Source organism: Phyllostomus discolor, chromosome 2 (genome assembly GCF_004126475.2).
Source record: "Phyllostomus discolor isolate MPI-MPIP mPhyDis1 chromosome 2, mPhyDis1.pri.v3, whole genome shotgun sequence".
In the NCBI taxonomy this organism is placed as follows: Eukaryota; Metazoa; Chordata; class Mammalia; order Chiroptera; family Phyllostomidae; genus Phyllostomus; species Phyllostomus discolor.
In genome coordinates this window covers 44847401-44860038 of record NC_040904.2, presented here as the reverse complement: position 1 = coordinate 44860038, position 12638 = coordinate 44847401, and the positions used below count along the sequence as shown (strand labels likewise).

General features: G+C 38.2%; 1 protein-coding gene across 4 annotated transcripts in view; it reads right to left on the bottom strand.

The window, feature by feature from the left end:
- VPS8 (VPS8 subunit of CORVET complex) overlaps positions 1-12638 on the bottom strand; it is a 253795-nt gene that overhangs the window by 222495 nt on the left and 18662 nt on the right. For all 4 annotated transcript variants that reach the window (XM_028504348.2, XM_028504351.2, XM_036017796.1 and 1 more), the window contains exon 4: positions 1593-1723. In XM_028504348.2, the coding sequence (XP_028360149.1) occupies positions 1593-1723 (131 nt within the window). The remainder of the gene's footprint in view (positions 1-1592; positions 1724-12638) is intronic.

Below are 12638 nucleotides of genomic sequence, written 5' to 3'. Positions count from 1 at the left end.
AATCAAAACCACAATGAGGTATCACCTCACACCTGTTAGGATGGCTAAAGACAAGAGATAAGTGTTGGTGAGGATCTAGAAAAAAGGGCATCCTTGTGCACTGTTGATGGAAATGTAAATTGGTAAAGCCGTTAAGGAAAACAGTACAAACATTCCTCAAAAATTAAAAATAGAACAACCATATGATCCAGCAATCCCATCTCACTATGTCAAAGACATATCTGCTCTCCCATGTGCACTGCAGCATTTTTCACAACGGCCAAGATATGGAAACAACCTAATTGTCCATTTACAGAAAAATAAAGAAGATATGGCATGTGTGTATACATACACACACATGCACACACAATGGAATATTATTTAGCATTGAGAAAGAAAGAAATCCTGCCATTTGTGACAACATGGATAGACCTTGAGGGTATTATGCTGTGTGAATAAGTCAAACAGAGACAAACACTGTATGATCTCATATGTGGAATCTAAAAAAGCCAAACTCACAGAATCAGAGAGTAGGATAGTAGTTGCCAGGGGCTGTGGGGAGGGGGGCAATGCAGAGATGTGGCCAAAGGGTACAAACTTCCAGTTGTAAGATGAATAAGTTCTGGGGAATGTAATGCACAATGTGATGACTATAGCTAACAATACTGTATATATTTGAAAGGTGCCAAGATAGCAGATCTTAAATGTTTTCACCACAAAAAGAAATGGCAATTATGTGAGGTGATGGAGGTCTTAGCTAACTCTACTGTGGTAATCATTTTGCAATACATGTACATCAAAGAATCACACTGTATACCTTATATCTACACAATGTTATATTTCAATTACATCTCAATAAAGCTGAAAAAATTAAGTTATCAATGTGTAGGAAATAATGATGAACAGGTTAATATACCGGCAATGGCCCCTATTCCACAAAAGCTGACAACCTACAGAAGACAGCACTGATGCAGGCAAAATTTAAGAAGAGAGCAAAAATATACAGACAACTTTATCAACATTAAAGTTACACATGAATTCAATAAAGTATTTACATTATGCTTCCTCCATTTCTTTTTCCTTTTCATGTGCTCTCCAAGAATTTGGAAGGTGAAAAGCAGCCAAAATGAACATATTTAGGGTTAAAAGTCCTTTTTCCAAATCTTTAATCATCTTTGTGACTCTCCTCTGAACCCATTCCAAGGGAGTGAAGGAATGCTGGAGCTAACCTTAGAGAGTGGGAGGAAAGGGGTAAGGAGTGCAGGGAAGAGAAGGATGGTGAAGAAAACCAAGCTCAATGTTTCTACACTGTGCCAGGTTTGATTTGTGCTCCTTTCAAGGACTCTACTGCTTTTGGGAGTCCCTGGCTGTTATATTACAGCTTCTTGCTGTAGGTGCAGAAGACGGTGGTCACAGTGTCCACCTTTTTATCCTTTCTCCTCAACAATGCTGAAATCTTTAGGGTCAATGAGCACATTATTTCCACCCGAGTGGGGTTTCTACTTCCTATGCAGGGCTTTGGCAGACCAAACTGTGCTATAGAGATATTTACATTTTAAATGATCAAATATTTCAATTATATGCCAGTGTGATTTAAATTAATGTGTACTTACCTTTTTAAGTTGGTCCTGTCACCACTATCTGAGCTTGCCACAGATGAAGTATCATAGGAGTGAGAATCAATAGTATCAATGTTTAACAGCGTGGGGTCCTCAAGAACAAAAGACTCTTCTTCATCATCAGTCTAAATTGAAAGAATATGGATCAATCAATTCAAAATTACAAATAATCTCTAAGTCAGAGAGGCATTAATGAGTGTCTCCAAAATTTACATGCTTATTTTTGCTTTTCACCTCTTTCCCATGCATTGTTATTGACCAGAGAGACATAGTACAGAATTAAATTTCAACTCTAGATAGACTATCTTTCTATAAAAAGTTCACTTCAAAAATTTCTTTCTGGTAGCAGAAAGAAGTAGGAGTAGTTATGCAGATTATTTTTAGCTGCAGTATATCTCTTAAAATTCAAATTTGAAGAGATGCTTTACTAGTTAACAGCCAATGGCTAACTAAAAGAAAACAACTACCACCTGACAATAAATAGTGTACGATGAGAAATGTGACAGGCAGACACAGAAAGGCATTCTGGGTTGGGAAGAACATGTGCAAACATGGTGATTTAAAAATATGGACTTTGCCCATCCGGGAGCAGCCACTGGCCCTTGCCTGTGTTGCCCTGCACTGGGGACAGGATGGGCAGAGTCTCTTTGTGCCCCCACAACAGCAGCATGGGGGTGTCACCCTCCAATTGTACAGATGAGGAATCTGAGGCTCAGAGAGTCACATCACTTCAATGACACAGCAACAGATGTTCCCAAGCACCTGCCACAAGAGACCCAGCAGTGAACAAAGTCCCTGCTCCATGGCGCTGGCGTGGCACCGGGGAACACAGGTCATAAGGGTTGAAGGTGTAGTATATGAGTAGGAATTGGAGGTGATCCTAGGAAGATAAACTGGAACGCAAATTGTAAAAAGCCTTATATTCCATTAAGCTAGGTGACAGCAGAGTCCATGTCTATCTAGTCCACCACTGTATCCTTAGTGCCCAGTACAATACCTGACACATAATGAGTACTCATTTGTTTAATGAATTTGTGTACTATATAGAGTAGGCAGTGGGAAGACAACTGAGTTTTGTTTTTTTTTTTAAGACAGAGAGGAAGGGGGGTGATAGAAAGAGACAGAAAGAGAAAAACATTAATGTGATAAACATTGATCAGCCACCTCCCATACTTGCCTGACCAGGAATCAAACCCACAACCCACATACATGCCCTGACCAGGAATCGAACCCACAACCTTTTGGTGCACAAATGACACTTCAAACAATTGAGCCACCTGGCCAGGGTGGAAACTGAGATTTTTAAGTGGACACAGATGATGGGAACCATCTTTTAGAAAGATAAATAGGGCAGTGTGAAGATGGATAAGGGAAGAATATACACTTCAAGTACCATCTCATACTAATGGCTTCAGAATGTTTATCTTCAGTGTCAATGTCTCTCTTGAGGATTAGGCCCTTTTTTCCAACTGCTTTTCAGATACCTCCACACATAACTCTGCTAAGAACAGGATTAGGATTAGCAACGGGATATTGTTACTTGAGAATTGTACAAGAGTAGAACTGCTGTAGGAAAAGGGAAAGGAAACAATTCAGAAATAAGAACTGTAGCGCAAAGGTCTTAAGAGAGTCCAATCAGAATCATATTTGATTTCCTTAAACAGCCTGAGGACATAATTAAAGAAAACTGATCATCCAAATTAACCCAGGGTTGAGAGCTTACAGGATAAGTCAGAAGAAAAAGTGAAGAAGAGAACTGACAGTATCAATAAGGCTGAATTTAAAATTACTAGCTATACAGTAGATATCAATTCTCCCAAACTGATATGTAAAATCTATACAATTCTATTAAATTTAAGCTGGGATGTGTGTGTAAACAAAAAAACTGATTCTAAAATTTACAAAGAAATGAAAAAGACAAATAAGAAAGACAATCTTGAAGAACTGTAGCAAAACGGGAATGCTGAAATTACTAGGTATCAAGACCTATTGTAAAGAATCTAACATTAGTATGTGATACTGAAGCAATATGGAAAGACCAGTGGAACAGATCTATATATATGATCACCTGATTTAAAATAAAAGTGATACCACAAAAAAGAATAGTCTTTTCAGTAGCTGGTGCTGGCTCATACCTCACACCATCACACACACACACAAAAATAATAATAATTGCAATGAATTGTAGATCTAATTGTGAAAGGTAGAACAATAAAGATTTTTTTAAAAATAAGATAACATTATCATGACCTTGGAATTTGCAAAATTTTCTTAAACAGGACATACACAAAAAAACTAATCATAATGAAAAAACAGGGTTTTGAGCTACATTAACATAATGAACTACATTAATATTAAGGACTTCTGATCATCAAAAGAAACCATTAATAGAATAAAAAAATAACCCAGAGAATGGAAGAAGATATTTGCAATACATGTATCTAATAAAGGGCTCATGAACATATCATATAAAGACTCCTATAGTAAGTTTAAAAAAAAAAACAGAGACTTAGAAATACAGAACAAACTGACAGTGACCAGAGAGGAGGGAGATAAGTGGAGAAAGAAAGGGAAGGAGCAAGCAAAGGAACAGGAATGGAGGACTCATGGGCAGACAATGGGAATTGTCTGTGGGAGTTGTGGGGGATGGGGTGGGAAAAAGGTGGGACAACTATAACTGAACAACAATAAATTAAACAGTTCAATAGAAAAGTGGGCAAAAGACATAAAAAGGCAATTCACAAAAGGGATATCCAAATGACCAAAATATATGTCCAAATGCCAAATTTCATCAGTCTCCAGGGAAATTCAGATTAATACTATGATATGATACCATTACACACTTATAAGAAGGACTGCTAAGTAAAAAACAGAAAAATTCAAAAGTTGGTAAGGCGAGGATAACCAGAACTCCTATATATTGTACTGAAAGTATGTATTAGTACAACTTTGAAAAACCCATGACAATATTTACCAAAGTTGAGCATACCATACCTGATGACTCAGCAATTCTATACCTAGCTTTACACCCCACAGAAATGTGTATGATCTACATAAATGTACGAGCTGAAGACATGAATAAGAATATCCATAGCAGCATTTTTCACAGTAGCCAGAAAATGGAAATTACACAAATGCCTATTAACAGCAGAATAACTAATGATATATACATAAAAATTTTATACAGCAATGGGAATGAATAATTACATACAAAAATATGAATGAGCCCTGGTCCGGTAGCCAAGGTTGCATGTTCAATCCCAGATCAGGGCATATACAAGAATCAACAAATAAATGCATACATAAGTGGAACAACAAATCAATGTTTCTTTCTTTCTCTCTAAAAAAATAATCAATAAATAAAAAATATTAATTAACCTAAACACATAATACTGAAAAGAAGTCAGACACCCAACAACACATACTGCATAACTCTGTTCATGAAGTTCAAAGCAGGCAAGCTAATCAACAGTGGTAGAACTTAGGATGGTAAGTATCCTGGGTTTGGCTACTGAAGGGGGCACAAGAGCTTCTGGTGTGCTAGTAATGTTTTATTTCTTCTCTTGGATTCCAGTTACACAGGGCATTTATTTTGTGAAAACTCATCAAACTACACACTTATGATTTGTGCACTTTTTCTAGATGTATGTTATACGTCAATAAAAAATTCAACAAAAATTGCTGGCAACACAATGCAACAGCAGAATGGAGGTGAAGCCAGGACTACTCTCAGAGACTGGGAGACTAGGAAGGGTCAAGAGACTTGGTCTTGATGAAGTCAAGGAACAGGCTTAATGGAAAAGAATGGAGGGGGAGGTTGTTATGGTTAGAGAATGGAATTTCAAAATTAAGAGCCTCAGAGATAGTACAGTTTCCAAGGATGACAAGGCCAAGTAACGTTATTTCATACCCTAAATTCTGAGATTTAGGTTGTCTCAGTAATCTCTGCCTTCCCATTCTGTTATATACCTTGGATGTCCATTTCTTCCCAGCCTCTCTTCAGGTTGATTTTAATGAACATTATAGAATATTTACACCCACATATCCTGGAGCAAGTGCCTATTTAAATTTTCTACTTCTGCCCTTCTTATTTTTCTTTTTTTAAAAATGATTTCCTTTAATATGGTTTCCCCTTACGTTCTTAATAATGTTCTACAAATTAAATTACTTTTACTTATCTACCTTCCTAGTTCCCTTGAAATATGAAGACTGGCCAATTCCATTTGTTTTTTAAATTTTAATGAATTTATTGTGATGACACTGGTTAATAAAATTATATGAGTTTCAGTTGTATGATTCTATAATACACCATCTGTATATTGTATTGTGTTTACCACCTTGAGTCAAGTCTCCTTCCATCATCATTTATCCCCTCTTTACCCTCTTCTATGCCCCTACTCTTTTCCCCCCTAGTTATCACCATACTATTATCTGTGTCTGAGTTTTTTTTCTTTGCTTAATCCCTTTATCTTTTTACCCAGCCCCCAACCCCTCTCCCTTCTGACAGCTGTCAGTTTGTTCTCTGTATCTGAGTTTGTTTTTATTTTGTTAGTTTGTTTGATTCATTAGATTCCTCAAATAAGTGAAATCATATGTTACTTATCTTTCTCTGAATGGCTTATTACACTTAGCATAATACTTTCAAGGTCCATCCATGCTGTCCCTTCAGGTAAGATTTCCTTCTTCTTCTTCTTCCTCTTTTTTTTAACGGCTGAGGAACATCCCATTACGTAAATGTACCACAGCTTTTACATCCACTCATTTGGTGATGGACTCCTGGGCTGCTTCCAAATCTTGGCTATTGTAAATAAAACTGCCGTGAATACAGGGGTGCTTATATACTTTCAAATTGGTGTTTTGAGTTCCTTCCAATATAGTCCCAGAATTGGAATTGTTGGGTCATAAGGCAGTTTCCATTTTTTATTTTTTGAGGTAGCTCCATACTGTTTTCCACAATGGCTGCACCAATCTGCATTCTCACCAAGAGTGCACAAGGGTTTCCTTTTCTCCACATCCTCACCAACACTTGTTATTTGTTGATATATTGATGATAGCTACTCTGACAAATGTGAGACAGCATCTCATTGTGGTTTTAATTTGCATTTCTCTGATGATTAGTAATGTTGAGCATCTTTTCATGTCTATTGGCCATCTATGTGTCCTCTCTGGAGAAGTGTTTATTCAGGTCCTTTGCCCATTTTTAAGTTGCATTGTCTGTTTGGTGTTGAGTTTTATAAGTTCTTTATAAATTTTGAATATTAACCCCTTATCAAATGTATTACTGGCACACATGTTCTCCCATTCAGTAGACTGTCTTTTCACTTTGTTGATGGTGTCCTTTGCTGTGCAAAGATTTTAATTTGCTGTAGTCCCATTTGTTTATTTTTTTTGTTTCCCTTGCTTTAGAAGACATACCAAAAAAAAAGTATCCTTATAAGAAATGTCCAAGATTTTACTGCCTATGTTTTCTTTTAGGATTTTTATGGTTTCAAGAGTAACATTTAAGTTTCCAATCCACTTTAAGTTTATTCTGGTGAATTTTCCCAACACCATTTATTGAAAAATAGATTATCTTTACCCCATTGTGTACATTCTTGCCTCCTTTGTCAAATACTATATGACCATAAAAGCATGAATTTATTTCTGGGCTCTCTATTCTGTTCCATTGATGTCTATGTCAGTTTTTATACCAGTGCCATGCTGTTTTGATCTATGTCTCTGTAGCATAGCTTGATATCAGGTTGCATGATTCTCCAACTTTGTACTTCTTTCTCAAGATTGCTGTGGCTACTCAGGGTCTCTTTCGGTTCCATATAAATTTTAGGAATATTTGTTCCAGTTTTGTGAAAAATACCACTGGTATCTTAGTAGGTATTGCACTGAATCTCTAGATTGCTTTAGGTAGCATGGACATTTTAATGTTAATTCTTCCTATCCTGAACATGATACATGCTTCCACTTATTTGTATCTTCTTTGATTTCTTTTTTGTTTTATAATTTTCCAAGTACAGGTCTTTTATCTCCTTGGTTAAATTTATTCAAAGGTTGTGGGGGGCGGTTTTTAGATGCAACTGTAAATAGGATTGTTTTCTTAATTTCCCTTTCTGATAGTTCATTATTGGTATATAAAAATGCAACTGGTTTTTGGATATTTACTTTGCATCCTGCTACTTTACTGAATTCATTTATCAGTTCTAGCAGTTTTTTGTTATAATCTTTTGGGTTCTCTACATACCATGTCACCTGCAAATAATGACAGTTTTACTTCTTTCCAATTTGGATGCCTTTTATTTCTTCTTGTCTGACTGCTGTGGCTAGGACTTCCATCCAGTACTGTGTTGAATAATAGTGGTGAAAGCAGCCATTCCTGTCTTGCTCCCAATCTTAAGAGAAACACTTTCAGTTTTTGCCCGTTGAGTATGATATTGGCTGTGGGCTTGTCATATATGGCCTTTATTACATTGAGGTATGTTCACTCTATTTCCACTCTGCTGAGAGTTTTTATCATAAATGGGTGCTAAATTTTATCAAATACTTTCTATGTATCTATTGACATGATCATGTAATTTTTGTCCTTCATTTTGTTTATGTGGTGTATCACATTTATTGATCTGTGGATATTGAACCAATCTTGCATGCCCAGAATAAATCCCACTTGATCATGGTTATGATCTATTTAATATATTGCTAAATGTGGCTTGCTAATATTTTGTTGAGGATTTTGGTGTCTATGTTCATCAAGAAGATGAACATAGACTCCCTCTTCATTTTTTGGAATACTTCAAGGATAGATGTTGGTTCTTCTTTTATGTTTGGGAAATTCATCTGTGAAGCCATCCAGTCCAGGACTTTTGTTTGTTGGGAGCTTTTGATTACTGCTTTAATTTCATTAGTTGTAATGTGTCCATTCAAATTTTCTAATTATTCCTGATTCAGCTTGGGGAGATTGTATGTTTCTAGGAACTTATCCATCTCATTCCAGGTTGTCCAATTTGTTGGCGTATATTGTTCCTAATATTTTCTCATAATCTGTTATATTTCTGTGGAGTCAGTTGTTACTTCTTTTTCATTTCTGATTTTATTTATTTGGGCCCCCTCTCTCTTTTTGTCTTGATGAGTCTGGTTAAAGGTTTGTCGATCTTGTTTTTCTTTTCAAAGAACTGCTCTAGTATCATTGATTTTTTTTTTTTGTACTTTCTATACAGTACTTTGTTGATTTCTGCTCTGATTTTTATTATTTAGTTTATTCTACTCACTCTGGGTTTTGTTTGTTGTTCTTCTTCTGGCTTACTTAAGTGTAAAGTTAGATCAATTGAGATTTCCTTGCTTCTTGAGGTAGGCCTATAATGATACGAATTTCTATCTTAGGACTGCTTTCTGTGTCCCATAGATTTGGGGTTGTTGTGTTCTCATTTTCATTTGTTTCAAGGAATTTTTTGGTTTCTACCTTGATCTCATTGTTGACCCATCCACTGTTTGGTAACATGTTATTGAGCCTCCATGTCTTTGTGGATTATTTTTTTTTCTTGTGATTGATTTCTAGTTATATACCATTGTGGTCAAAGAAGATACCTGATATGATTTCAATCTTCTTAAATTTATTGAGACTTGTTTTGTGGCCTAATATGTGGTCTATCCTAGAAAAAGTTCCATGTGTACTTGAAAAATATGTATATTCTGCTCTTTGGGGGATGGAATTCTCTAAGGATATCAATTAAATCCATCTGATCTGGTGTGTCATTTAAGGCCGCTGTTTCCTAGTTGATTTCTTATCTGGAAAATGTATCCATTGATATCAACATGGTGTTAAAATCCCCTACTACAACTGTACTACTGTCAATCTCTCCCTTTAGCACCAAGATTTGCTTTATATACTTAGGTGCTCCTATCTTGGGTGCATAAATGTTGACAAGGGTTATATCTTCTTGTTGGATTGTTCCATTTATCATTATGTAGTGTCCTTCTTTGTATCTTACTATAGCCTTTGTTTTAAAGTCTACTTTGTCAGATAGAAGTACTGCTACCCCAGCTTTTTCCCCCTTTCCATTTGCATGAAATATCTTTTGCCATCCCTTTACTTTTAGTCTGTGTTTATCTTTCATTCTGAGTTGGGTCTCTTGTAGACAGCATACAAGTATATACAGGTCTTGTTTTCTTATCCATTCAGCTCCCCTATGTCTTTTGATTGGAGCATTTAAGTCACTTACATTTAAATTGATTATTGGTAGGTATGTATTATGTATTTATTGCCATGTTATTCTTTATAGCTATGTTCATCTCTCCTTGTTCCCTTTCTCTTCTCCTTCTCCCTCTTCTTCAAGAAGATCCTTTAACATTTGTTGTAATACTGGTTTGGTGGTAACAAACTCATCTAACATTTTCTTGCCTGGGAAGTTCTTTATTTCTCCTTCAGTTTTAAATGATAGCCTTGCTGAATAGTCTTGGTTGTAAGTCCTTGCTTTTCATCATGTTGAACATTTCATGCCAATCCCTTCCGGACTGAAATGCTTCTGTTGAGAATTCAGATAATAGTCTTATGGGAGCTCCCTTGTACATAACTAACTGTCTTTCTCTGGCTGCTTTTCAGATTCTCTCTTTGTATTTAACCTTTGACATTTTAATTATGTTGTGTCTTGGTATAGGCCTCTTTGAGTTCATCTTGTTTAGGGCTCTCTGTATCTCTTGGACTTGTGTGTCTTCTTCCTTCAGCAGGTTAGGAAAATTTTCAGTCACTATTTCTCCAAATAGATTCTTGATCCCTTGTTCTCTCTCCTCTACTTCTGGTATCCCTATGATACATATGTTCTCATGCTTCATGTTGTCCCAAAAGTCCCTTAAACTATCCTAATTTTTAAAAATTCTTTTTTCTTTTTGCTTTGATTTGCTTTTTGCAGGTGTTTTCTGCTATCTTGTCTTCTAATTCACAGATTTGATCTTTGCTTCATCCAACCAATTGTTTATTCCCTTTAGTGTATACTTCACTTCAGATATTGTATTCTTCATATCTGACTGGTTCTTTTTTATGGTTTCTATGTCCTTTTCATGCTGTTGTAGTTCTCACTAAGTTATTTGAGCATCCTTATAACCCTTTTTTTGAACTCTATATCTGATAATTGACTCCATTTCATTTGGTTCTTTTTCTGGAGATTTCTCCTGTTTTTTTTGTTTTTTGTTTTTTGTTTTTTTTTAATTTGGGGCATGTTTCTTTCTCTCCCTATTTTGGCTGCCTTTTTGTGTTTGTTTCTATGTATTGGGTAGATCTGCTATGACTCCCAATCTTGGTAGGATAGGTTAGGTGTCCTGTGGGACCCAAGTGTACAGTATCCTTGATCACCTGAGCTGAGTGTTCCAGGAATGTCCCCTGAGTGAGTTATATGAACCCTCCTGTTGTAATTGAGTCTTGATTGTTATTGGCCAATTCATGTGTGGGGTCAGCCCTCAGACTGGCTAACTGTAAGGATCAACCCTGACCATAGCGTATGAGCTGCTATGCAAGTGCTGACCATATGAAGCAGAATTTGTCTCAGCTTGGTCTTGTATCTGCTAAGATCTCCCTTTGATATGACTCTTGTGAAGCTAACTGGATCCTGCCCTGATGTTATATGAAGCTGGCCACTGAGTGTGTTGGTTCTGGGATCTCATGGGAGGGGCTTTGGTGCTGGCCAGTGTCAGACACTGCATGTGCCTGGCCCTGTGCAACCTGTTTGGAACTACAAAGTGATCCACAGTTTGTGGCTGCCTCTGGTAAGCCTAGGTATGAGCAGGAAGGACCAAGCTGCACACCAAGGCTGGCTTTTACCCAGATCAGGCCCAGGGGCAGGTCAGCAAAAGTCCCAAGGAACCCTGAGATTCACCTTTACCTGATGGCTGCCTATTAGGTTCAGTCACTGAAAGAGCCTCTGACAGTACACATATTGCATGAGGTAGCTTCTCAGTGAGTCAAAAGGTAGAGGGAAGTGGTGTTCACCAGACTGACAAAGGTTCAAACATGGGGCCAGTGCTGGTTCTGAGGCCACTCAGCAAATGTCCATAGTATATCAAGTCTATCTGCCACATGCTGGGTGCTCACACAGCTTTGTAGTGGAATAGGGCCTCAGGAAGTCCTCAGGGTGAGGCCAGGAGAGTTTATTGGGCCCAAACAGACCAAGATTTGGCAGTGTGAAGGGAGGACTCTGTAGTGGTCAGGTGTATGAGGGAAAAATGATCCCTGTTCTAGAGACACACAAGCCAATCTGTCCCAGTTTCTGCCAGGAACCCAATCTCAGCAGGGCAGGGCCAGGCCACAGGGAGTCAGGAGAATGGGACTCCCCCATGGTGGGGGAGGTGCCAGTCAGGTTTGTGGAGATGTGGGGGTTGTGGCCCCCAACTCAGAGCCACACAACTCAGTCTGTCCCAGATTCTACCCAGACCTCGGCAGGGGAGCCACAAGGAATCAAGAGGGTAGGGCCACCAGGAACCTAGAGAGTGGGGCTAGCAGTTCTCCCATGAGGGAGAGGCACCAGTCATGTTCACAGGAAAGTGGGGGGAAATGGTGCCTACCCCAAAGCCACACAACTCAGTCACTGACACCCCCTGAGTCTGCCCAGACCTCTATACCCTGGCCAAGACAGCTGACTCCTCAGTAGAAGGCAAGCTTCACAGGGTGGGGCTACAGGTTGTCCAGAGGGTGAGGCTATTGCTTTCCCCCAGGCTGATGCCTATGGAGGGGAGTGCTCTACCCAAGAAAAATGGCTAATGTGGTGTGGCAGAGTGATTCAGCACAGGTATCCTGGCAGCTGTCCCTTCAGCTCTCTCCCCAGAGCCATAAACCCCAGGCTCTCCTCACATGACTCTAGTCCACACCACCTTCCCTCCACTGGATCCCAGAGTGGCTGCAAATGAGATTTTGTGAATTGACTCTTTAAGAGGGTACCTGTGTCTCTAGCAGATTCACATCTCTCTCTGATGGACAGAAACCCCACTGATTTTCATAGCAAGATATTATGTAACCATCTCTTCCTGGATCTGGTCCTCTGGGCTGGGGAGCCCAGCTTGGGGTTG